This window comes from Chiloscyllium punctatum, chromosome 25 (genome assembly GCF_047496795.1).
Source record: "Chiloscyllium punctatum isolate Juve2018m chromosome 25, sChiPun1.3, whole genome shotgun sequence".
Lineage (NCBI taxonomy): Eukaryota > Metazoa > Chordata > Chondrichthyes > Orectolobiformes > Hemiscylliidae > Chiloscyllium > Chiloscyllium punctatum.
Window position 1 is genome coordinate 56,112,959 of NC_092763.1, and position 27,806 is coordinate 56,140,764.

The 27,806-nt window shown below is 39.4% G+C and overlaps 1 protein-coding gene across 5 annotated transcripts; it reads right to left on the reverse strand.

Annotated features, from left to right (window-relative positions):
• Positions 1-1,321: 1,321 nt before the first annotated feature.
• LOC140495962 (E3 ubiquitin-protein ligase XIAP-like) lies at positions 1,322-27,601 on the reverse strand. Of its 5 annotated transcripts, none has more exons than XR_011964133.1 (9): positions 27,452-27,601; positions 21,008-21,069; positions 17,731-18,748; positions 12,353-12,452; positions 9,950-10,028; positions 5,048-5,096; positions 4,673-4,863; positions 2,857-2,967; positions 1,322-2,101 (listed from the first exon to the last, which is right to left on the reverse strand). XR_011964133.1 is itself a non-coding variant. In XM_072595307.1 (9 exons), coding segments are annotated over exons 3-9 (1,431 nt in total). In that variant the 5' UTR covers positions 18,626-18,748; positions 21,008-21,069; positions 27,452-27,601; the 3' UTR covers positions 1,322-2,099. The 5 variants fall into 5 exon arrangements, 4 of the variants coding, with proteins under 4 accessions (XP_072451408.1, XP_072451405.1, XP_072451406.1 ...); XM_072595307.1 differs by having other exon boundaries at positions 4,669-4,863; XM_072595304.1 differs by having other exon boundaries at positions 1,322-2,967; positions 4,669-4,863.
• Between the last annotated feature and the right edge of the window lie 205 nt (positions 27,602-27,806).

Sequence of the window (27,806 nt, forward strand, 5' to 3'; positions counted from 1 at the left end):
AGTCCTCCAGACACTTGTATGTTTAAGTGAGATTGTGTCTCATTCTTCTCAATCCAGACAGCATTATTCAAACTTGTTTCATCATCGGACAACCCCCTCCTCCAAATGAAACAATGACGTGAACCCTTAATGAGCTGCCAAGGGCATGTATATTCTTTCTAAATTATGGAGACCAAAACGACACACACTACTCCAGTTATGATCTTAACAAATCTCTAATCAAATCTAAATTGTAGCGAGGCATCCTTATTCTTCCACTATAATTCTATTGTTTTTGGAATTGCCCACTATTCTTGCATTCTTAACTAGCTTTGTTTTCTTTGTAAACTAAAATTCTTCTAAAATTAATCTGTTCACATATATTATGCCATATCTGAGGTAGACGAGACCTGAATCCAGATATTCTAGCCCAGAGGTAAGTAAGCTGCCACGATGTCACAAAACCCCTTTTTGTGTACTTTGGATGAAATCACCCAAGCTTCTTTGAATATTAACAGTTAATAGTTTCACACATTAAAAAATACATTGTTTTGCTTTTCTTACTACTAAACTTAAAACCATCATGTTCCTCCATAGGAGACACCATCTTTTTGCTCACTAATCTGCCAATATTATTTCTTTCGAACATCTGTCTCCTCCTCACCACTTACAGTCACATCTAAACTAGGTACTGTCAGCAACTTAAATATGTTACTCTTGGTCTTTTTGTTGAAGTCATTAATACAGATTGCAAATAACTGAAGCCCTGGCACAGATCCTTTTGGCAATTACTAATTATATCTTGCCAGCATAAAAATGCATGGTGTATCTCGCCTGTCTTCTTGTGTCTCCAGCAAAACTCCGTCCATGCAAATCTGTAACCTAACCAAAAGCCCTTATTCTCTGCATTAATGTTTTGGATGGCACCTTGTTTAATAAGATTAACGAGAAAGAATTCCAGATTCACTACTTTGACAAGAAGAAATTGTTCCTCAGCTCTGTCTTAAATGTACCCTGATGAAGGGCTTTTGCCTGAAACGTCGATTCTCCTGTTCCTTGGATGCTGCCTGACCTGCTGCGCTTTTCCAGCAACACATTTTCAGCTCTTGAGCAGATCAGATCAAGACACCATAGTCCTGCCACATCCAATTGTGAATGGCAGAGGATAATGAAGCAACAGCTCCACAAAATATTCCACTGGAGACTTCAGATCATATGAATAAAGAAAAACCCAAGAACAAAATGTGGAATATGATTGATACATAAACATGCCAAATAACATCTTTTGATCTGGTTGCGATTTTTGTTTTGCTGCATTATTTGTATTTAATGCAGCAGGCAATTAGGGAAAATAAAACCTTTATTAGAAATCAGTTCTCAACATGGCAAGACAGTAAATAAAATACATGTATTCAAGCTTTAAAATCAATCTTCAATTGAAAACAAATCAAGATCCATGTCAGGTCAATTCAAGGGACAGGGATAAAGTACAGTTTGAGGAGTATTTTTAAATTTAGTCTGTACAAAAGTACATGGTCGAAGTTTCTGATAAAAAGGAAGAGATGGAACTTCTCTGGAATATATGTATGTCAGGTCAGTGTGTAATTTAACCAGTGAACAAAGGTTTCATTTTGATCACAAATATGGGAAATGGCCAAATTTTAAAAAAAGGTAGTTTGAACATTTTCCAAATTTTATCCAAGTGTATAAAACAGAAATTGAAAACTTAAACTAAGAAATACTGTATTCAACATTACTTCAACAAAAATTCAATATTGTTGTTCATGTTGGATCATTATTTAATCAGGTAATTGGAGACTCCGATCACAGCAAATGATGCTGTCAATTTTTTTGACCATTATCTTGACTCAGGATTAATTAATTAATTAAATTAATTATGTAGCCCACCACTGAACATCACATTTAATTTTCAGTAGTAATGATTAACTACACATTACCAGCTGACCAGAGTGTTCAGCTTCTCAGTTGAAGATTTTAGTTTAGTATTTCCAGCTACAACTTAGTCATAAGACACTTATTTTGGGATTGCAGTGCAAGATAAATTAAGAACTTCAAGTAGTCTAGGCAGACTACTACTTTTCCTAAGTCATTTGCCTTCTTCCTGTAATTTAAAAATTAGATTTTTGATTAATGTACAGTTCATGACAGATTTCCAATTCCATAAAACCATAATTCACCAATTTTCCACCCCACCCTCCCAGAAATAGAAACACTCTTCGGTATGCTTTCTTCCAAAAGACAAGTTGCCAAAGAGAGAAAAATAGAATAACTGTGCACACTTAAAGTGTTGCAAGGGCTGTCGTCAAAGTGTTAAATTACATGCAATTCTTAGAATTAAGAGCTTCAATTTTTTTTTTGCTGAGTTACTAATTAAAATTGCATACTTTACCCAAAAAGATTTTATTTGCTCAACCAAACACTCCATTATGCAGCTAGATGTAAGAAAATCCTTTAAGAGACAGGGAGTATTCCATTCTAGAGCAGGAATTGCACTGAAGCCCAAGGTAAGGAGATTTTTTAAAAAATCTCACATTGATTAAATAGGTTATACTGATATACTACTTGATTGACGAGGTTATAATCTAACATTATTCTTGAAAATTTGTATACAACATTGCTTTGACAGTTGTTCTGCATGTTGATTGTTAATTGGCATACTATGGAATCTACAATTATTTCAGTAAATGTACAATTAAATAATACTTATTTTACAATATCAACCAATCAATCCTTTTTTACTGCAAAACGTGGGTAAAGAAGAATTCTATTCCACTATTTAAGACAAGTATATTCTAACTCTGTCACGAATTTGTGAGCAGCATATAGGACATTTCGGCACAGCAGAACATTCCTTACATGTGACTATATGACCACAGGGTACAAAGGCAATGCAAACATCTCGATCCCAGCAAATCTTGCAACACTTCTCTTCCTTCAGTTTTCTCAACTGCTCCTCCACACTTGTTTCTATGAAGAGAAACAAAAAAGAATTGACCAGGTTTAAAAAAGTTATATAATTCCAAAAATAGACTAAAAAATAAGAGCTGTTTGCAACTGAATGCCAACACTACATTCCAAAAAGGAAATCTTTATTTACAAAGAAGTTCAAAGCAGACAGTTAAAAAGTTATACAATATATAGCTTTTTTTCCAAAAGGCATCAGGCATTTGATGTTATACTAATACAGAAGATAGTATTTTGATTTGTTTTGGTCTAACTGAGCAATGGAGTTTGTGAACTTGGCTGTGAAGGCTGGCAAAACAGGCACCACAAAGCAAAGCATCAACAAGGAAAGTCTTGGAAACTTAAAAATTGTCTCAGCACACACTGCTGACAGGGATCTCGAAACTACCTTTCCACTTTCTCTACATCCATAATCCCCATGTTTTTCTCCCCCCTTATCTGTAGGTGTGCAGGGGGGAAGCTTGAGGGGGTTAAGAGTTTCAAGCTAACAGTTCGTAACTGTGTACTTGTTGCTGATACGTCAGTTTGGTTCAGTTGCTATGCGGAAAGTGACACCAGAGTGGATTCAACTCCTGCACTGGCTCAGGTTACCATGAAAGAATTCTCTTTCTCAACCTCCTGAGTTGCACTCACCCTCAGGTTAAGCCATCATTAGCTGGCTCTCTACCTAGACCAGCACTATGGTCTACTAAGACTGTCACAACTTCACCTTTTGTACCTATTACATTGTAATAACTAATTCTTTCAAAGTATGGAACCAGGCCTGTACTTAGAGTCAGCCCAAAAAACAGGTAAATTGGGGAATTGGTGAGGGGGGGGGGGGAACAGAGCGTGAGAGCGCGAGAGACTTCCATAGCTGAAAAATGCATTGCTGGAAAAGCACAGGTCAGGCAGCATCCAAGGAGCAGGAGAATCGACGTTTCAGGCATGAGCCCTTCTTCAAGAGAATCATAGCCGGAGTACAGGCCAGGTTCCATAGCCCTAACCCAGGTAAAACAAACAAACTTTCACCCATTCAGGGCACATATTCCTTCTAACAATGGATCAGAGGAACTCACTCTATCCTTTAGTAAACTACCTGAGATGAATGTCACCCACCCCAATGACTGCTTATTAACATTTTAAATCAGGCTACGACTGGGGATATGTTAGTGAATTAGTGTTAAATTTTATGTGCCTCCAAAGTGACCTTTCAGCACAAGGAAGGTCATCCAGCCCATTATGTCTGCCAAGACCTGCAAGAATTTGAATGGAATACACTCAAAAGCAGTCAAACAAAAATTTGTACACAATAGAAATTCAGTCTTCAGTTTACAATCCATTTGGAAGATGTCCAAAAAAAAGTTACCTGACAATTACTAAAATGACTATTAGCCATAGAATCAGATGTACAGCATGGAAACAGACCTTTCGGTCCAACCTGTCCATGCCAACCCAGGTATGCCAATCCCACACAATTAGCTACATGTTAGCAATTAGAGGAATGGACTCCCCTGGGTTGAGAGAGCACACATGAAAAAGAGTGCATGCGTGAGAGCGCACCCCATTTGAGCAGAAACATCAAATCTATTAGCTAGACTGAATTATATCTATGCTACGTGCTCTCGAAAGTGCATTTTAAAGTTCAGTGAAGCACTGGTTCCTCAACATGGAAAAAATCTTGTTGGAATTTAGAGAAGCAAGATAAAGCATTGGTGAAAGTACCTGCCTGCTGATCCTCATGTTCTTTTTCTGGTGCATCTCTTTCGACTGCCAGAATATCTGTAACCAACGTTTCAACAGACTTATAGGTATCACCTGTTGATTGCAGTTTCTTTTTCATGAGTTGTATAATGAGGGATTTGTCAAATCCCATCTCAAGAGCACCCTGAACTACAGGAGATTGATTCAAGTAGCTCTCTGAAAACATTCAAAAAGACAAGACAGGAATATTGCAATGAAATATCAAATCACAACCAGAGGGAAAAAAACCCATCAGGATTATATTGCATATAATGGAACAGCGTTTTCAATGCATGATCAATAGCTATATGCTTCGAACACATTTAGTAAAAGCCATACATGAGCAAAAAAAGGGACTAACCAGTTTCTGGTAGATGTGTAGAAAGGTCATCTTGAGGCAAAGTTTCAGTCTGAAACAACACAGCAAAACACTTAAATTTTCCATTCTAGAAAAGCTCTTTTTTTTACATAAAACAGAACTGGCAAGTAAGAGACTGATGCCTGATTTTACAGTAAACCTGGCAAACGAGTGTAAAAACAGTAGGATTTAATTGGACCGATATCTCGAACTTGTCAATTAAAAGAGCAAACTCCATTCTATTGGATGTGCAATATAAATTCTCAGTCTTCAGGTTTACAAGATGTTTGTAATTTTTGGGACATTTTCCAAGATAATTGCTAAATGACTACATTAGCTAGTCTACACAAATAGACCCACTAAAAAAATAAAAGTGCTTGACAGCATGAAAAGGAATAGATTATACTGATGGACAGCATAAGGAATCCTATTTGTTGTAAATTTTTGGCAAACCCTGGATGACGTTCAAAGCAGGCACAGAAGTATTAAAGAGGATCTGGAATTCAGTTATCATTGCTGACTTCTCATTTTTAAAATGAATCTGAACATGTTCAAGCACTAAATGGTTTCTTAAGTAACAGGAATTTCAGCAATTATTTTCATCATTGCTCAGGCAAATAAAGGATAGGTTGAAGAAGTTGGGCTGTTTTCCTTAGAGAAGGAAGCAGAAAGGAGATCTGCTGGAAGGTTTCAAAATCATGAGCAGGCTCATGAGATTAGATAGGGAGAATTCATACAGAGGGTTTATGGAATAAGCTGCCATTGGAAGTAGTAGATGCAGGTACAGTTACAACATTTAAAAGATAGTTCAACAGGTACATGAAAAGAGAGAGAAGGATATGGGCCAAACAGGCAAATGGGACTAGTCTACCCATTGGGAAACATGGTTGCTGTGGAGGTGTTGGACTGGAGCATCTGTTTCCTTGCAGTATGACTCTAGGCACTTCACGGTCAATTCAAGCACTTAAAATAAAATCATTTCTCAAGTAGGAAATATAGAAACCTATTTGCACACAGCAAACCCCACAAACAGGTACGGTGACAGTGACTCAATAATCTGTTCTGTATTCAGTTATCCTTGACACCCGAACTTGTACACAGAGTGCAAGGACTTTTTGAAATTGATTAAAATATCCCAAACAATCACCAGCTTCAGTTTAACACTGAAGTAACATGTCAAAACTGTAGTGAACATCAAGATTTCAAGATTTCAAGAAATTCAAGATTTTGCAGTGAGACTTCACTGCACAAGTTTTGGATGCACAGGCAACTTTTTAAAACCATCATAGTTAAATGGTTTCATTCAAGATGCAGATTACAAGAAAGTAAAAGTTCACACCAAAATCCTAATGCAGTAGAATATTAAAAGAAACAAGCAAGCATGACTTGGAAGTTGGGTGGAGGCTTCTCAGTCTCTTGAGCTTGCTATGGTAGGCAATTCTCAAACTATGTGGCACAATCTAAGACCATTCAGGAGAGATACTAGGATACACTTCCACACAAGAGGATGGCAGACATAAGGAACTTGCTTCCAGAAATAGCAGTGGATGCGGAATCCATTGCTAACTTTAAACTTTCTAAAGTAAAGGCATTAAAGGATCTGGGGCAAAAACATCCACAGATCAGCCATGATCTCATTGAATACCAGGACAATGAAGTTCAAGGGGCTGAATGGCCTACTTCTGGTTCCAGAAGTTTTCACGCTGATTCTCAACAATTCCAATTTTGCCATACACACAATTGTAGCTTTGATGTCAAAGACTGAATATTTCACCTTCCCAGAAATACTGGGAACTCCAGGTGCTGTAAAGTCAGTGTCAATAAAATGTGGAGCTGAAAATAGCACTGCAAGTCAAGGGCAGGTGAGTTGATGTTTCTGGCAGGAACCCTTACTCACCCCTTTTGCCCATGTTTGAACCAAATCTGCAAGGTGGTCAGGAGCTGAGTGGCCCTGGCAGGACCTAAACAGGTCATTAATGAGATTACTGATAAGCAGGTGCTGCATGATAGTGCTGTTGCTTACTTTACAAGTGAGAGTAGACAGATGGGGCAGTTGCAGACTGGAGAATTTTCCTGGAGTGGGGAAAATGAGTGTTGTAGCTGTACTGGAACATAGATCTTCAGTAATTTTGCCTGCAAAGCAGCATTTGGCACATGCACTGAATAGGAGTTGGGAGGACATGTTCTGTACAGCTGCAACATTGCTTAAGCCACTGTTGGAATATTGCATGCAGTTCTGGTCTCCTTCCTATTAGAAATATGTTGTGAAATTTGAAAGGGTTCAGAAAAAAAAGACTTACAAGGATGGTGCCAGGGTTGGAGGATTTGAGCTATAGGGAGAGGTTGAATAGTCCAGGGCTGTTTTCCCTTTAGCAGAGGCGGAAGGGGTGACCTTACATAGGTTTATAAAAATCACTAGGGCATGGAGTTGGACCAAAAAGAGTCTGTTTCCATGCTGTGCAGCTCTATGACTAAAGTTGTCAGGGCCCATAAGCTTGGCACTATCCAGTGCCTCCAACCATTTCTGGATGTCATAAAGGGACTAGAATTGGTTGAAGTCTAACACTAATGCTGTAGCTCTTGGCAGGATGAGCTTGCGCATTCACTCGGCACTTCTAGGTAAAGATTTTTGCAAATGCTTCAGCCTCCTCTTTTGCATCATCATGGAGAGTGGGGATACTTGGAGCCTACTTTTCCAGTTAGTGTTGAACTGGCCAACACCATTCATGACATGATATGGTAGGACTGCAGGGGTTAGATCTAATCTGTTAGTTGGGAGATCACTTGGCTTGGTCTTTCACTTACCACTAATGCGATTTAGTATGTAACTAGGTCAGTTTGGTAGCTTCACTAGGTTGACACCTCAGATGCAGAGTGCTGCATCTGGCATGCCCTCGTGCACTTAATCCTGGTTCAATTCCCTGGCTTGCGCCGAGTAGGAGATATGCCACGAGGGTGCCGATTGTGTTGCAATATGGTTCTCTGACAGTCCAGAGCAACTCATGGCTGCACACAAACTAAGAATGGTTTAAAAATTTCCTACTTAGCATGTGATTGTGCCTGAGAGTCAATTTTCAATCCCAAAGATTTGATCAAAGTAGTGTGGCAGCAATGCTGACTAATACTGTCATAGAGAGATGCAGGCGCAACAGGCAGATGGAAGAGGATTGGAACACTTGCTGGTTCCCTCACCATGCAACAGATCCACTCTAGCAGCTGTGTCCTTCACAATTCAATTAGAATTTGAGCCACTCCTGACAGATATTGAACTCCCCAAATTGGGAGTATGTTTAGCACACTTGCCACACTGTTTCCTCAAACTGATGTTAGACATGAAAGAGCACGGATTTATCAGATTAGAGAGGACATTATGTGGTAATCAGCAGGTGGTTTACTTGCCCTAATGCCTTGAGACTTCATGGCAGAGTGCATGTTGACTTCTCTGGCAACCCCTCCATAATGTCAGCTCTCCTGGGCTTGTCTGACTGGTGTGACAGGACATATGCAAGGATAATGACACCACTGTCTGGAGCATTGCAAGGTACAATGGAGTATAACCATGTTACGATTACACAGTAATTAATTTTTGGTAGTTGTTTTGTTGGTAAGGAGGACATGGCATGGAAAACAAGGCTGTTGCTTCCTGTACAGAGGACAATGCCAGGGGCTCTGTCTGATGTCATTTCTTCCAGAACTTGTAATAATGTGGCTTGCTCAGCCATTTGAGAGTAAAGAGTGTTAGTCACATTGCAGAGGATGTGGAATCACATGTAAGCCCAACAAGACCTTACCTGGAAAGGAAATTAGTCAAACAGATTGTCTTAAATCGACTCCTGCCAACCCACCCACCCAAAAACAAACACGCAAATGGTTTCATGATCAGCATTAGGTTGTAAAATTTGATTTTTGTTGAACATGACCAAAGTTGCTGGATTAATATAGTCTGGGGAGCTTAGTCAGCATTTAAAAGCGCCAAGGGAAGCCAGCTGCAGGACAACATGGGGAAAATTACATGATCAATGTACAGAAAATTGCTGACAGGAGCAAGGTGTGCAACCTCTTCAGTTCAGTTTTTAAAAAGAAAATACTTCACTAGTCTGTCAGTAAAAAAGGATATTGCTGGACAAAGTTAAATCTTGCTTTTCTCTTGAAGTACATTGAGCTAGGCTGCCAGTGACTGACCAGGTTAAATAAATTGCACAGAGCAAAACTTGCATCTATCAAGCTAGGTTTCACTGTCAGACTTGGCCAGTCTTAGTTAGCTGAAATTATAACCACATAATATGACCAGTAACATTATTAGAGCATATTAAAAACTGGTGCAAATGCACAGATGATAAAAAGCTAAAAGCTCAAGTACTGCAGAAATGCAAGAAAAATTGGTCGACAACATTCTTCACTTAACTTTCAGTTCTATTTATATAGAGAATGACCATCATTCAAAAAAAATGTTCCACAGGTTGTAAAACAACTTCTTACAAGGGTTTAACATGCATGTTAGATGGGTGTGTCAGGCAGAACAGAGCCCAGATAAGACAGTACTGACTGTTCATGTGTAGCACACCATCCTTATTTGCCACTGCCTGTTCTCCTGACATTGTCCAGAGTTCCTGGTTTGAGACAGAATTTTAAATACCCAGCAAAATCCAAGCTGGAATTAATTTGAGTTTCAATTATTCACAACCACTGAGGATACATCATTGATGCATTAAGAACACTCATCTACCCAAGATTTGGTTCTCAAATACAGCCATTAACCCCATTAAGATCTTTGAAAATAACAGCCTTAACAGTTGGTTCATTAGCCAGATACCTGCTTAAAACATTCACATTAAAATAAAATTAATTACTAAATTGCATTGATACCACATTTAATAAGAGTAAAATCTCAGGAATGGAACTTACTGTTGAGTTGGAGTATAATTTCCTCAACTGAACGTCATTGACAAAGTCACGGCCTTTCTGTTCTATCAGGAAAGCACACCTATTTTGGATAATAGCTGTTATTTTCTAGCAATTCCTTTCCATACGGTTATATTACAATTAGAATTACACTGGACATATCAAGTCTTTTCATCATTACTTGAATAGAAGCTTGGAAAAAAAATACACCATCTCTTGAAGCCTAGAATCAGTACATTACCAATCTCAAAACAGGTCACAGACTAACTTTATTTAAAAATGCAGCGTACAACTGGATTCTCCTGAAAAAAGCCCTGCAGGGAAAATTTTCATTGAAGACAACTCTACAGATAGCATAAAAAGTTAGACTTCAGAATTGCCTATTTTCACATTATGACAAGTTGATTTGTAAATCAAGAGGGGCAAAATGATAACAATTGTCACAGGTATAGGTAATGACTATGATGAGCCTAATGAAAATACAACACTGATTGCTCACTGTTCAGACTAAGAACTGTTGCTGATTCCCAAAGCCCTCAGGTTGATAAGTTTGAGCTCTCACCTGGAGGTATATTGGGCAAAATGAAATATTACTCCAGAGTCAGACAGCTGTAACAGCTTCTACTCATTGGTATTGGAGCTCAGACATTTGCCTTAAATTACTTACTGTCAATAGATGCATATAGAGACAATGTCAACAGATATAAAGGCAGCTGAGTGACAGGCAACCATAGTAGTTCACAAATGTTTTCAGATTTGAGGAAGGCTTGAAGTGGAATTACCTAGAGTTTTGAGACCTCTGCTCTTTATTTACATTAATAATCCAGGTCTTTGTGCAGAGGATACAATTTCAAAAGCCTAACAACAAAACAACACTTTGAAGTCTGCGAATGCAGAGGATGACAGTGAATTAAGAGGCAATGCACTGGTGCAATGTGCAGAGAAGTGACCAATGATATTTTGTACAGTGAAGAGCAGTGAACATTGCATTTTTCTTTGCAGAAATGAAGGGTACAACCGTAAAAGGAGGGTGTTGGAACGCAATCATAACAGAACAGATGGAGTGATTATGAAAATACAAGATCCAAGGCTTAATTAATAAGGAAAGGAATAGAACAGGAAAACAGAAGGTGACTCACAAAATTCTAGACTTTGAAGGGAATTGAAAAAAAAGTAATGCTTTAGCTGTACTTGGTATTGTCAAGTCAACATATTGACTAATGAGCACTTTTCTGGTCACTGTAACCATGTAAATGCATTGCAAACAGTTCAGAGTTGGTCTACTTAATGAAAAAGGAGTAGATTATCTTGGGAGGATTACTTGGATAGGTTAAACTCATTTCCACTGGACAGCTGAAAAGGGGTAAATTCATGGAATTAGAAGATTCTGAAGAGATCTTTAGCTGGTGTCCTTTCAGGTCTGAAGAGGAGCATTTAACTGGAAGCTGTGCAACTTGGAAATTCTATGCCTCAAAAGGGTGCAGGTTGTAGGGTAATTACACATTTCCTTTCTGCTATCATTATGCAGAACAGAATGGATAATAGCTTAAAAATGCTGTTGACAAAAGCAACAGTGAAATGGTATAAACCTTCATGGAGTGATCAATTATAACCTGATATACACCGCACGATCAGTCCCTTCCAGGGAACCTTGCTGAAAGCCTGAGCTGAGATGTTTTACTCAATATCCAGAGAGCTAACAAATATTCACAGAATACCTACCATGCAGAAAGGAGGCCACTTGGACCATCAAATCTGCACTGACCTTCTGAAGAACATCCTAGCCCTTCATCCTATCCCTATCAGTGCAAAGTTAAAACAGCCAATCCACAGCATCTGCACATCCCTGAAAACTATGGGTAATTTAGCATGGCCAATCCACATTACTTGCACTTTTTGGGATGGTGGAAAACCCAAGAGAAAATCTGCACTGACACAATGTGCAAAACCCACAAAAACAGAATCGCTGAAGGCTGGAATTGAATCCTAAAGTGTATGGAAGAAGATTCCCAGTAAAGGCCCAAGATCAGTCACCAGGGCATGGTAAAATAAAATGGTCAGCCATGAGGAAACAAAAAAAAAACACAAACACACAGGAACCGTAACTCCAAGGTGATTCAGGGAGCTTGCATGCACACACTCTATTTCAGTCATGATAGCTTCCATCAAAATAGTCAAAATTTACTAGCTGAAAACAGCATGATCCTGAATTGTAATTCAAATACTGCTAATTTGTTTAAGACATTGAATTTGGACAGAAAAACCATCAGCCCCTCTATCAAGCTCCGTGGAATGCTACTCATTTAAAAAAAAGGGACATTTAAAAAAAGCTTGAGATCAAAATTCAAGAGCAAATCATTTAGATGACACTAACTTCTACTTAGTGGAAAACATTATGCATTTTACCCTGGGAACCATTTTGCATGTTGCTCCCAAGCTTCATCAGAAGACTCCCAATTTCTCAGGCCTCCATCACAGTGAAAACACTTAACATTGTCGTCTTCACCTAAAAAGTTATCAAAACACAGCATTTTTTTTAAAAACCTTGAATCAAACCAGTAAAAATGTTGTATACAATGTCTTCCAAATGCAACAGTGTTTTGGCAAAGCCTATTTTTAATACAATTTGCCTTTCTGACTAATAGAAGTTAGTTCCCCTTTAAGAAAAATTTGTTTATGCAATGTTGGGGTCACTGGCTTGGCAAGTAATAGTTGCCTATCCATTACTGCCCACAAAATAATGGTGGTGCTAAGCCAACCTCCTGCACTGCCACAGTCAGAGATCGAGGAACACAGAATTGGGAAAGCATTTTTAGGATTTTGACATGGAAACTGCATTACCAATCCTTCAAGCCAAGATGCAAGGAGCAGGGCTTATGGGGAACTGGCAGGATGCATCCCATGTATCCACAGTTTCAAAGATATTATTTTTTAAAAAAGTATACCAAGTTGTGAATAATTCAATCATATAGAGACTACCAAGATTTAAGTTAATTGCTTGATCTTTAGACCAATGGCTCAAGACCATCTTCAGCTGCAAGTAATAGATGATTTCACTCTGCCTCCTCCAGTGGTGCCAACATCAATGCAAGATATCTAAATTGGTGGACAACTGGCAATCAACCTGTACAGAGATGTTAATGTACATCTCTGGACTAGCTAAGACTCAATCCAGGCTCCTGACCCAGAAACAAGGACACCACTACTGCATCACAAGAGCCATCCAGCCATTTAAGTTTACTCGAGTCAGATGTCCAGCATGAAAATGGACCCTTCATCCAACTTGTCCACACTGACCAGATAGCCTAACATAATCCAGTCCCATTTACCAGCACTTGGCCCATATCCCTCAAAACCCTTCCTTTTCAATATACCCATCCAGATGCCTTTTAATTCCTGTAATTGTATCAGCCTCCACCACTTCCTCTGGCAGCTCATTCCATACATTCACCACCCTCTGCGTGAAAAACTTTGCCCCAAACTTATGCCCTCTAATTCCAGACTCCCCTGCCCAGGGTGTCTAATTACTCTATCCATGCCTCTCATGGTTTTGTGTACCTCAAAGACCACCCCTCAGCCTCCAACACTAAAGGGAAAACAGTCCTAGCCTATTTAGCCTCAACTCCTCCAACAGTGCTAACATCCTTTTAAATCTTTTCTGAACCCTTGCAAGTTTAACATCATTCTGATAGGAGGAAGGCCAAAATGGCACACAAAAGTGGTCTAATCAATTCGATTAGCTGCAACATGACCTCCCAACTCCTGTACTCAATGCGCTGCCCAATAAGAGTAAAGCATACTTATCTTCACTATCCTATCTACCTGTGACTCTACTTCCAAGGAAGTATGAACCTGTACCCAAAGGTCTCCGTTCAGTAACACTTGCCAGGACCTTACCATTAAGTGTATAAGCCCTTCTCAGATTTGCCTTTCCAAAATGCAGCACCTCACATTTATCTAAATTAAACTCCATGTGTCACTCCTTAGCCCATTGGCCGACTGCTGATCAAGATCCCACTGTAACCAGAGGTCACCTTCACTGTCCACTACACCTCCAAATGTTGGTGTAATCTGCAAACTTGTTAACTATACCTCCTGTGTTCACATCCAAATTAACCTTTGGAATTAAGAGCAGTGAACCTGGCACTGATCCTTATGGCACACCACTGGTCGCAGGCCTCCAGTTTGAAAAATCAACCCTACACCACCATCCTTTGTCTTATACCTTTGAGAAAGTTCAGCATCCAAATGGCTAGTTGTTACTGTATTTCATGTGATTGAACCTTACTAACCAGTTGACCATGCGTAACCTTGCCAAATGCTTTGCTCATGTCCATACAGACCATGTCCACAGCTCTTTGCCTTTTTGTTTTGTCACTTAATCAATCAAGTTAGAGACAATTTCCCATGCAAAACCATATTAACTAACCCTAAATCAATCCTTGCCTTTCCAAATGAAAGTGCAGTCCCTCAGGATTGCAAAGAACTTGCCCACTACTGATGTCAAAGTCTACCACGATAATTCCCTAGCTTTTCCTCAGTCCTTCTTAAATAACAGCACCTTGGTCTTCCAGCACCTCACCTGTGGCTGTCAATGATACTAATCTCAACAAGAGGATTCAGAAACATCTTCCCTGGCTTTCCAGTCTTCTGCAATACACATGAGGTCCCAGAGATTTATCTACCTTTATGCATTTTTCAGACCTCCAGCACCTCCTCTCCTGTAATATGGATACATTTCAGGACATCAGTATTCATTCCCTAGTTTCCATGTTCTTCTTAGTAAAATACAGATGTGAAATGTTTACTGTCTCACCCATCTCCTGTGGTTCCACATGGAGGCAGTCATATTGATCTATAAAGAAGTCCTGTTCTCTCCCTAGTTACTCTTATTTTAAATGCATTTGTAGAATCGCTTTGGATTCTCCTTAAATTTATTTGCCAAAACGTTATGTTCCATTTTTGCCCTCCCGATTTCCCTTCAGCATACTCCTCCTGCTCTTGTAGTCCTTGGGATTCACTTCATCCTCACTGGCAATACCAGCTATCTGCCTTCTCCTTTCTCTTGAGCACAGTCTTCGTTTGTCCTGTCATCCAGTATTCCCTATACTGACCAGCCTTGCCCTTCACACTAACAGGAACATAAGGGCTCCATTTGCCACCTCTCAAACTGCTTCTATCCAAATGCACCAAGATCTGGATAATTCAAGCTTGAACTGACTAGTGGCAATTAATATTTAAAGCCATTGAACTACCAAGACGACAATCTAACCAAATTGGCCCTTGACAGTGATTGCAGAACCTATTGTCGTTAGTTAGTTAGTTGGTTAGTTATCACTGACCAAAAACTGAACTGCACCAGCCATAAATACAGTGGCTACAAGCACAAGTCGGAGGTTTGGAATTATGAAATAATGACTCACCCGATTCCCTAAACCTCACTCACCATCTACAATGCTCAAGACAACAGTGTGAGATAAAACACTCTCCAAGTGCCTGAATGAGTGCAGCTCCAACAGAGCTCACACAGTTCGCTTCTTTCTCGTGAAATTCCAGGACACTTGATGAAACTGCAATATGCTAACTTCTGTGAATAGTCAAAATTTTATTAAGCCCAAGCTTTGGAGGATCACTTAACACTTTTCACAATGCTTGCAAAGCAGGTCAAGAGAAGCTCCTTGAACAAAGGAACCAGTGCTTCATTCATACAAAATCTCCACTCAAGACAATGCAATGACTTAACTATTTCCAGAAACAATGTTGTGCAAAATCACCACTTAAATGGCAAGACCTATTGTAAATCACTTTAATTAGACTATGTGGTGAGAATTGTAATTGCAAAATGTTCTTATTGATTCTGAATAGGAGATGACAGTAAACTCTTTGGCATTGTCCCAGCAAGATAGAGGAACATACCACCCTACCCCCAGGACATCCAACTTCTTACAAGTCAGAGTAAATTAACCAGTTAACATCTCATCATCTGATCAGATCGACGAGCATTTACTCTCTCCACCTTCAGTCGCAGGAGTTTCTACCACTGAAAAATTCAATATAACTCTTTCAACTGCACCTTCCAAATTAGTTACCTGTCACTTAGATGATCAGGTAGGCCAAAGTCTACCTCCAAGCTACACAATTCCAATTTAAGTAATTTGCCATTCCTTCAAATGGGGTTAGGTTGAAAAAAAACCATCAGAATCCACCTCAACTTTGGCAACAGGCCGTGCATTTAGAAGGTGCTCATGTTTAATTCTCATTGTGAGGCAAGTAAGAAAATAAAGAAAGATTAAACAGAACTCCTCATGTCATTGGTGTCCAAACTGATGAGTCCACTCAAACCAGAGTACAGATCAGAAATTGCTGCTAAGTTGCTGGACCTCAGCATGTCTAGACCCACTAGAACATCTTTGCTTGCTTTGTGAAATTCAAGATTGTTAATGACGACAGTAGGCACAATATTCTGCTCTTCAGCTCTATCTAACCATTCTGATAGCTACAGGACATTTAGTGATTGCTTCAAAGAAATAAATTCAAATATCTGTTTCAAAAGTGGTAGACAACCAAACAAAACAAAAGTGTATAGATTGTTTGTTCTATCATCCTAAGAAAAAGGTTGCAGATAGACTAACGTGGGATAGCAGAAGATTATTCACTTCAGTTGAGGGAGTAGAAAAGTACATTTTAAGAGGCATCTAGTTGTAACATTTATTTTTAAAGAGGACTCACATTTGATTGCTGACTTCTGTAAAATGTTGAATGACCAGTTAAAAAAGTAAGTGGCATGCTAGACTTTGTTCTAAGGACTTGTAACACAACAGTCTACAATTTTATTAAAATTAATGACTGCACATGTAATGGTTTGCCTGTTAGAAGGAGAATGGTCTTATAATCAATTGCTCATCAGGGATTAACGCTGTGGGTTTGTTTAATTTTTAAAAAGTAAGGCACATTACAAGTTAGTGGATTTAGTGGAATGTTGCTAGCTAATTGTTTGTGCGATTTCTGTTCTAGGACCAAGATTGGAGATGCCACAGATTTAGTCATGATTCTGTAACCATATTTAATATATGGATGCACATTTTAAATTGAGATCATTTGTTTGACTCTGTGCACAATGAGACACCACTGATTTCCTGGTCATTTACAGCCCACTGCCCATTGTTCCAACTCCACTTCCCATACAGAATTGACATTAAATTGTTGCTCTGAGAGACTCAACATGGACATGAACTTTGAGTAGATGGTATTTGTGGGGGACACTGATACCCTCAGGAAGTCCTTTCTAACAAAATATGGACATTTTTTTTCTTAACCCAATTTACCCCACTTAAAATTCACAACTAAAAAAAAGGAACTGCCATATTATACTCAATTCTAAGTTCCAGAAAAACTCAAAAGTTGACTAACTGGTTTGAAGGAGGAGAAATTTAAGAAATTAAAAGCCAAGTTCCTGAAACAAGGGAATTTGCTATCAAGTTGATATATTATCTATTTTTAGTTTTGACCGAGGTAGAAACCACCTCCTCTGGGGAATTAGATACTAAATTTTCTTTGATCTGATTTGCTATTTGTGAACTCCACTCCTAATCAGTTCTTTTCCTTAGGTCTGGTCTGCTCACCTCTTGCTCAATTACCAAAGTCAATAAAGTTATTCAGCATGTCTGACATTGTTTGAAGTATAATAACTACTTGAGCTGCAAAAACAAACTGACAGGAACAAAATTTTCACGATGGACTGACGAAAACTCCAAAGTATCAAAATTTAAAGAAATTTACCATACCTGTACTGTAAAATCCAGCCCTTGCAAGGTCAGCAATATTAAGTGGAAAATACACTTGACATTTGAAGGTTTGAAGGCGTGAATCAAATGTCTTCTTGTCTGGATGTTTAGGTAAATGAAAAGCATTTGCTTTAGGTTCATTTACAGACTGATTAACATCCGTTGTTTCATTGCAATTTGGATCAGTTGGTAGATTTCCAATAAAACGCCCTGAAACAAACGCACACATGGGGAAATGTCTCTTGTGTTCAGTCATTGCTCGATCTCCAGGTTCCCAGTTTCTCATTAACCCACCACAACAAAAGCACTGTACTTGATCATCATTGCACGTGTAATAAAGTCCTGCTTTAGCAAGGTCTTTTGGTGTTACAATTGCATAACTAGGCCATTTGGCAAATGTAGAAAGTCTGGCTTCTTCACTGCACATTGCAGGAATTTTGGGTCGTAGATGGGACAGGTCTTCAATACTCTTACTTTTCACAGGATTGCTGAGAACTTGATTACGATATTGGTGGACAACATTCAAATGGTTGCAAGGGCCATTTTCTGAAGCACGAGGACGAGTTGCAACTGCTTGATCGGAATTTGCAGGGTCATGAGATGCGCCTGAAAAACTTGAGCTTGCAGTTTGTTCATTCAGGCTTGAACCATTAATAAATGGACAAGCTGGAAATAGCTGCCTGTGTTTTCGTACAGCAGAATCTCCATGCTGCCAGTTGTCTACTGCACCATCACAGCTGAAACACCTAACCTGGTCTTTGATACCCGTGTAGAAGAAACCTGCTCTGGCTAATGTTGCTTCTGATACTGGGGAATCAGATGGAAAGTTGATAAATGTCCCAAGCCGATAGATTTCATTTGAGAGATCTTGTTTACAGTCAGTTGTAATATCCATGTTGGAGAACAAAAAATTCCACTCAAGTGCTGGATGCCAAAAGGTTCTTAATATTTTCTATGTTCTGGTGTCTTTCCAACGTGGCTCAAATCGTCAACTTCTTCTGCAGAGATTTCACTGTATCTGTCAAATTTAAGCAATCATAACAATCATTTCTTCCCCAGACTCTGCTGCAACATCAAAAACAAAACTGATTAAATCATGCAAATTTTATTGTACTTAGACACTTGGCAGTGAATTAGAAACAAAAATATTTGTTTTTAAATTAAACATAGAAGACCAAGTACACCTAATGCTCATTGGGTAACATTGACAAGAAAATGAGCAATAGCTCAAAATTCTACCAGAGATGGGAGAGACTGGACAATCTGACTGTTCATATGCAAAGGGATTCAAAGTCAAATTATACTGATCAGTGCAATTTTCAGGACAGCAATTGAGATATGTGAACAAACAGTACTCACAAAAACACTTTCATTATAGAGTACCCAGATAAGTGAAAGTAACTATCATCACCAGAACAGAGGAGAAAGTGAGGAATGCAGATGCTGGAGATCAGAGTCAGAAAGCATGGCCCTGGAAAAGCACAGCCAGTCAGGCAACATCCAGGGAGCAGGAAAGTTGACATTTCAAGACTAAGCTCTTCATCAGAACATACAACTGTGATCTCTTATCAAGAGAGTCAATTTGCACTTGTTTCATCCAAATCATACTGATAGCTCTTCAGAACAACTCCGATCACAAGCTAGTAATGATACAGAAAGTGAGTAGTATCACAATTCCTCATTTCACTCAAGACCAGTTGATGTGATATTACGATCTGACCAATTTGATTTAATCAATTTCCTTTGAGCAACAAAACTTGCAGGGAAAAAAATTTTACTTAATGCTTACTTCAAGAATTCACAACTGTCACAGTGGACTGATAAGCTCTTTGTCACATGGGGACACCTATTCATTAGATATGCATGCATCAACTGATCAGGGCTCCTTTGAAACGTCACATTAAGGAATTCTCTCTTATTCCAAATTAAAAGATTCAGACGGCTGTGGAACAATTTCTAAAAACAGACTTGACCAGATATAGATTTCAACTGAAAAAGCACAGAAGCCAAAAACCAATTAATAAGTTCCCATCAGATGAGCACTTATCACATTGGTCCACAAGCTCTATTTTGCCAGATCTTGTGTATGAAATGAGCTGCCAGAGGAAGTGGAGCATGCTGGTACAATACAGAATTTTAAAAAGAAATCAGGATGGGTCCATGAATAGGAAGGGTTCAGAGGGATATGGGCCAAGTGCTGGCAAATGGAACTGGATTTAGTAAAGATATGTGGTCTGCATGGACAAGTTGAAATGAAGGGTCTGTTTCCAAGCTATACATCTCTGCATATGACTGTTCAATGAATAAAGACAAAACATATGGTTTGAGCCTTTGGCACACATTGAAAGTGAAGTATAACAGTGGAGCTTCAGCAAGTCTGTTCTGCCCTCCTGAGGCTACTAATTTCCTCAACTCCCAATTTCCTAACTCTCAGTTAACTCTTTCCACTTATTTCGGGCCCTTCATCTCCAGGTTTTTATTTGTTGCATAAGGCTCCCTCACCATTTGGGTAAACTTAATATTCTACCTGCGCGGTCAACCTCAATATGGAAAAAAAACTGTTCATTCAACTGCCAACTGACTTGACATGCTGCTTCTCCAACAAATATGGAGATCTCCCAGACTTCTGTATTTCAGATAAACCCAGCCTAATTATCGAGAAAAAAAAAGGTCCTGCCTGATCCAAATAGTTGGAGAGTTTAATTATAGAGCAAGATTTTTTTTAAAAAAAGTCATTCGGAACTGACTGAAAATGGAAAAAGCCTTTATGCTGGAATCAGTGAACCTTCTTTGCAATTCAGTGGCTGGTCAAAAGCTCAGAATGGAAAGTGGGAAATCACAAGAAAATGTTGTAGTGTTTCATATTGGGATCACTATGTCAAGAATCATTTTGGCATATCAATGAGGCTACCCACAAGATTCTTGAGAAGTGCACTACAGTTAAGTATTTAAAACTAAGTAGCTCTTTGGCCTGCTTAGAATTTCTCCTCATGTGGTGCTAGCTCGTCATGGTGACAAGTGTGGCACTGTCCAAATTGTCAATCCAAAAAACACATTCAAACGCAAGGGTTCTTGCTGAAGGTTCACTAAAAACCCTAGTTCAAAACAGATGAACAAAATATCCTATCCACTCATTACAGTATTTGAATGTGAAAAGTTACTAAGAATTTGCAATATGTTGTTCCACCAATTCTTCCTATCCCACTCAAATAGCATCTTCGAAAAACAACAGAAGTCAGTCTGGGGGAAAAAGGTTCCTTTAACTGCCTATACTGACCTTTCTTGCAGTCAAGCAAACTTGCTCCATAGGCCGGATAAATGATGAACCAACACTGTCTCCTGTTAAGTGAAGAACATTGAAAGCCAATGAACCTGAAGCAGTTAAGCTAACAAATAATTTACACAAATTAAAAACCTACTCCATGAGGTTGACTCCTCTGGAAAGACCATTTTCAGGCATTTAACCTGTAGATTTTTGTACAGCATATGAGCATCCAAGTCAAGGCCTGTCAATCTCTACCAGTTAACTTGATAGAGTCAGAGGTGAACAGCACAGAAACAGACCCTTCAGTCCAACCTGTCCATGCCGACCAGATATCCCAACCCAAACTAGTCCCGCCTGCTAGCAACCCGGCCCATATCCCTCCAAACCCTTCCTATTCATATTCTCATTCAGATGCCACTTAAATGTTGCAATTATACCAGCCTCCACCACATCCTCTGGCAGCTCATTCCATACATGTACCATCCTTTGTGTGAAAAAGTTGCATCGTAGGTCTCTTTTATATCTTTCCCCTCTCACCCTAAACCTATGCCCTCTAGTTCTGGACTCCCCCACCCCAGGGAAGAGACTGTCTATTTATCCTATCCATGCCCCTCAATTTTGTAAGCCTCTATGAGGTCACCCCTCAGCCTCTGACGCTCCAGGGAAAACCACCCCAGCCTGTTCAGCCTCTCCCTATAAGCTCAAATCCTCCAACTCTGGCAACATCCTTGTAAATCTTTTCTGAACCCTTTCAAGTTTCACAACATCTTTCCAATAGGAAGGAGACCAGAATTGCACGCAATATTCCAACAGTGGCCTAACCAATGTCCTGTACAGCCGCAACATGGCCTCCCAACTCCTGTACTCAATACTCTGACCAATAAAGGAAAGCATACCAAATGCTACCTTCACTATCCTATCGACCCGCAATTCCACTTTCAAGGAGCTATGAACCTGCACTGCAAGGTCTCTTTAACAACACTCCCTCAGACCTTACCATTAAAGTAATATGAAGAGAACCCAAATTGTTCAGTATTTGCACTCTAAAAATCAACTTTCCGCAAAGTCAGCACTACAGTTTAACCAAAAAAAAAGTTAGCTCAAATGCAAGTCTGACACCCAATTCAAAATGGTAGGCATTCTGTGCTTTGTTTCCAAGGCCATTGGTCTACGTGCACTATATCCAATTGGACACAGTTAAGCAAGGTGCTTTGTACAGGACAAGAAAAAAACTGTAGTTCTGCTTTCACAAATGGAACTGCGCTACTAATATATTTACTTTCACCAAGGCCTCAACCGTTAGGGTTGCGAACTATAACTTACTTCTGCATTCCACTTAGCAGTTTTACAGGAGTAAAGTCAGCTGGTGCAATTGTGCCTGACTCATATACTCCAATTGTCCGTATGTACAAAAAATAGTCATACAATATGGAAACAGACCCTTCAGTCCAACCAGTCCGTGCTGACCATCATCTCAAACTAAACTAGTCCCATCTGCCTTCTCTGGCCCATATCCCTCCAAATCTCGCCCATTCATATACCAAGTGTATTTTAAGTGGCCTAAAGGTACCCACATCCACCACTTCCTCAGAAGTTCATTCCACACAAACCAAAAAATTACCAATGCATTCTTTAAAAACCCTCTCTTCTCAATTTTAAAAAAATCTCATCTGGAAATTCCCCTTCCTGTCAAAAAGGCAACATGAACTATCTATACCTCATTATTTTATGAACTTCTCTAAAAAGGTAGCCTCTCAACCTTCTAGGTTCCCTCACCTTTACCTGGATCCAATTGTAGACATGTTCTAATCAAGCTGTTCAGTGATAGTATTGCTACGTGCTGAGCCAAGAGTTGAGCTTCAGTGTCAAGTAATGCAGTGGTGAGCAGCAATATCACTGAATCACATGAGACTTTAACTCACGACTCTTGGTTCAACACAGAATAGCATAGCGATAATGTTGCTATGTTAGCTTCAACATGGTATCTGTTTCTGGTTAGTGAAGGATAGCAAACTAAAACTAAATATTCAGTAATGACGACAATTAGGCAACACAGATAAAGACAAGAAGGAGAACGAGGACAGAAACCTTTAATAGGACTTCAATTGGTGTCAGACAAGACAGCCTTTACCAGAATCCAAGAGATCAGAAATATAAATCAAAAGCAGTTAAGTACAAAAATCTAAGGGAAAGCTGACTTCCATGGATACATCATGCTACTTACAGCAGAACTAAAATGAAGCCCTCCAACAAAAGCAAGACGTTGAAATACATATTTATCTTGACGCATAAAGACAAAGCAGAGTAGACAAGGAGAAGGGTATTCTTCTGTAAGATGATCAGATGGGCCAATGGGCTGAGTGGCAGATGGAGTTTAATTCAAAAACCCAAGGTGCTGCATTTTGGGAAAGCAAATCTTAGCAGGAGTTATACACGTAATGGTAAGGTCCTAGGGAGTGTTGCTGAACAAAGACACCTTGGAGTGCAGGTTCATAGATCCTTGAAAGTAGAGTCGCAGGTAGATAGGAGAGTGAAGGAGGCATTTGGTATGCTTTCCTTTATTGGTCAGAGTATTGAGTACAGGAGTTGGGAGGCCATGTTGCGGTTGTACAGGACATTGGTTAGGCCACTGTTGGAATATTGCGTGCAATTCTTGTCTCCTTCCTATCGGAAGGATGTTGTGAAACTTGAAAGGGTTCAGAAGAGATTTACAAGGATGTTGCCAAGGTTGGAGGATAGGAGCTATGTTGAGAGGCTGAACAGGCTGGGGCTGTTTTCCCTGGAGCAGAGGCTGACCTTATAGAGGCTTACAAAATTGAGGGGCATGGATAGGATAAATAGGCAAAGTCTTTTCCCTGGGGTGGGGGAAGTCCAGAACCACAGGGCATAGGGTTAGGGTGAGAGGGGAAGATATAAAAGAGACCCAAGGAGCGACTTTTTCACGCAGAGGGTGGTAAGTGTATGGAATGAGCTACAGAGGAAGTGGTGGAGGCTCGTACAATTGCAACATTCAAAAGGCATCTGGATGGATATGTGACTAGGAAAGGTTTGTCGGGATATGGGCACGGTGCTGGCAGGTGGGACGAGATTGGGTTGGGATATCTGGTCAGTATGGATGGGTTGGACTGAAGGGTCTGTTTCTGTGCTGTACATCTCCATGATGCTATCAGAAACACAAAGTTGAAGAACATCTAATTGTTTAAGAATTGTAGGAAGGAAGTGAATAAAAAAAGTTACCAGTTGTAGAAATACCATCAAGTGATGTATTATAGCTGGATACACAGGACTCTTCATTCCAACAGGCACAATCGTTACAGAGGGCTGTCACATTTAGTATGACAAGACACATTTGTTCCATTGGAACATGAGTCAGTTGGAAGAGATGAGAAACTGGTTAGCAAGCAAAAAAAAAAAGTTTTAAAAATTTCCTGTCTTCAACTGGGGAAACCCCTTCAACTTTGCTTACGTAATTTAAAAAAAAAGGAAACTAGAGACTTGATTCAAAGCTTAAGTGAAAATAGTGAATGGAGTGTGTGTTCACAAAAGAAGAACTGAACTAATGGATTGACAGACGTAACACTAATAGTCACAGTGCTTCAGATTAACAGACAACAGACTTGCCATGAATGGAGGGGAGGTAGCATAATAAAAAGAAATGGTAATGTGGTGCAAGTTCTCACTTATCCAACTGCACTAAAAAAGACAGAGCACTTCAAGAGACAAAGTTCCATCCACTGAGTTTGAGAGCCAAAAACCTAAGGAGACAATGAATGAAATATAAAAAAAAAGTGAGCTTTAGAATTCTGGGCAATCTAAAGACAAAAAACCAGTTCAGTGAAGAGATGGCCCAGAAATCACCATGATAAAACCATACAATGCCAAGTATTGCAGAGGTTGGAAATTGTAAAGAAAAACCACAAAATGCTGGAGAAGCTCAGTGCATGGGGAGAGCAGGACAGCTTATGTTGAGTCCTGTAAATGTTTATAGATTTGCTGGTTGTGCCAATTCCAGACTTCTATCCCTTAGGGAGTTCAGCACATGAAAGCAGGGATTAGCCTCAGCAAATAACCATTGCATATCAAATATGCTTCCCCATAAGAATTGGGAGATTACAGCAGACAGTTCAAGTCAACTCATGATAGAGGGGTCAGTACAAGAGTTGAGAATTGCAGAATTTGGTAGTGATTACTAAATAGATCATTTCTCTCTTTTTACCCTCAGATTACCAGGAAGGACGAATCACAAAAACTGGAGTTATGTACACTTAAGGAAAACAGGGCACCTGTAACTATTTGTGATTAGAAACATGCAATGCAAGCTGAAACAAAGCAATAGAGAAAACTTAGATAATAGTTTCCTAAATTTGATTTTCACTTGATGCTATTAAAACAAACTTTAGACATTCTCAGTGGTGGCATAACTGAATTAGAGTCCGGTGTACAGCATAGAAACAGACCCTTCGATCCAACTTGATGCCAGCTGTCCTGAACAAATCTAGTCCATTTACCAGCATTTGGCCCATCACCCTCAACACTTCCTATTCATATACCCATCCAGATGCTATTTTCAATGTTGTAATTGTACCAGCTTCCGCCATTGCCTCTGGCAGCTCATTCCAGACATGCACCACCTTCTGTGCGAAAAGGTTGCTCCTTACATCTCATTTTCCCCCCCTCACCCTAAACCTATGGCCTCTAGTTCTGGGCTGCCCTAACCAGAGGAGAAGAACTTGGTTGCTCACCCTATCCATGCCCAGCATGATTTAAAACATCGATGAAACGTCACCCCCGCAGTCTCCAGTGAGACCAGCCCCAGCCTTTTACTGTCCATTCCAATTTGTGAAGGTAAGTAAATGATTTTAAGAAAGTATTAAGTTCCTGTAACACACATACCAGAATATATGAAAAAATGCACTTGATTCATCAGAGGCAGAATTGGGCTGGAAGGAATTTGACCACCACTTATTTAATCCATGGTATGGTATTGCCTCTATTTAGGTCTTTGACTAGTTGGACTTGATTGTCTATTGGGCAGTTGAATCAACCACATTGCTGTGGATCTGGAATCACATGTAGGCCAGACCAGCTAAGGATGGGAAACTTCCTTCCCTAGAAGAGAGAATTAGTGAACTAGATTTTTTTTTCCCTTGACAATGGTTTCATGGTCATTAGGTTTATAATTCCAGATATTTAGTGAATTCAAATGCCACGATCTGCCATAGCAGAATTCCAACCCAGGTCCCCAGCTGTGGGAATTACAAAGGCCATCACCCCTTCATTTCTCCAAAGACAAGATTTTTTTAAAAAAGCAACATAAATGTTGACTCCACAAACAGATAAAGTTGTTCAAAACATAGGTTAGAACAGTTGAAATACAGTGCATTTTTTTGTTGCAAAAAAAAGGAAACATGCTATGAACACCACTCAGCATGAAGAACAGATTGGAATGAATAAAACACAGTCAGTCAAATACTGCAGATGAAAAGGTTACAGAATTGAACCATCAACACTTGCCCTCTATCAACCCACTGGTCATTTCTTTTTAAGAACAGAATGAAGCCAGACATTGAAATCTAAAAAAAAGGGAGAAAGTTCAACCAGTGAAGTCACTTCAGAATGTCAAAATGAGATTGACGAGAAGAACACTATTCTGTTGAGGAAGCCAGTGATGATAGATCTATCCACTTGTATAGTATCATTTGCTAAAATTTGAGACCACAAGACCCTTAAGTGCCAAGTCAGGACTTCAAACTAAAACAAATATTTTAAGCAGAATAAATTCAGGTACCATATCAACAGTGAATAAAATTTTCTATTACCATTCTCAAACACTTAACACCTAAATAACTCAAACAAATAAGTGCAAAAATACCACAAACATTCATCTATAATCATAAAACACATTAAGTCTATATTTTCAGGGTATAAAGAAATTTATACCAAAGAAGTTCACAAATAAAGAATCAAATAAGCAGTTTCCACCAGGTAACATTCAGACATCAAAGCTGGAAGCCTGATATCTCAAAGTATCATTTTAGTTATAATATAAACAACAGCCCATATCTATGGCGTGACTTACTAATTAACAATAATTTGAACAAACGAAATTTTAAAAATTATAACAGCTTCTTCTAGAAGCAAAACTGAGTACACAGCGCCTATAATGCAGAGCGTAAATGAAGTTTGACATTCATTTACATTATTTCATTGCTCTTAATCCATAAACAGACTCAAATCCCAGGTAATCAGAGGAACCAAGTACACCCTTACCTATCCTAATCGCTATTGACAGTGGAAAGGCCTTCTGCCATCCCAATAGTTTGTGAAATATTTGATCAAGGGGCAGCTCAATGCACGATTCAGCTTTGATGCGTTTCTGTCAATAATTAGGGTGAAAGGAATTATTTAAATTCCACGGGATACCACTGACGTCAGTCGAAAAGCAAAGTGCTTTACCTCAGTTTGAAGACTTTCTGCACGTTTAAGTCAGTGACGCGCAGCTGGAACCGAGGTGTCAATGCTGCCCGTATGGTCCAGAGTCCGGGTAATAAACCCAGCCCGGCTCGCTGTCCGCACCCAAAGTCTACAACTCCTGCCTGCGTCACATGATCCAAATGGAAACTCTCACTGTAGCGAGAAATCCCTTTGTCAATCATTGCGGGTACGGTGGTGATTGGCTGCAGCTCAGGGTGGCCGCAAGTTGATTGGTTACAGCAGAAGGGGATACATTCCGAGCACGCGTGCTCCTTTGACTGACTGGTATTCGTGATGGAAGGAAATTACGTTTTGCAGAGTGTCCTTTTCCCGGATG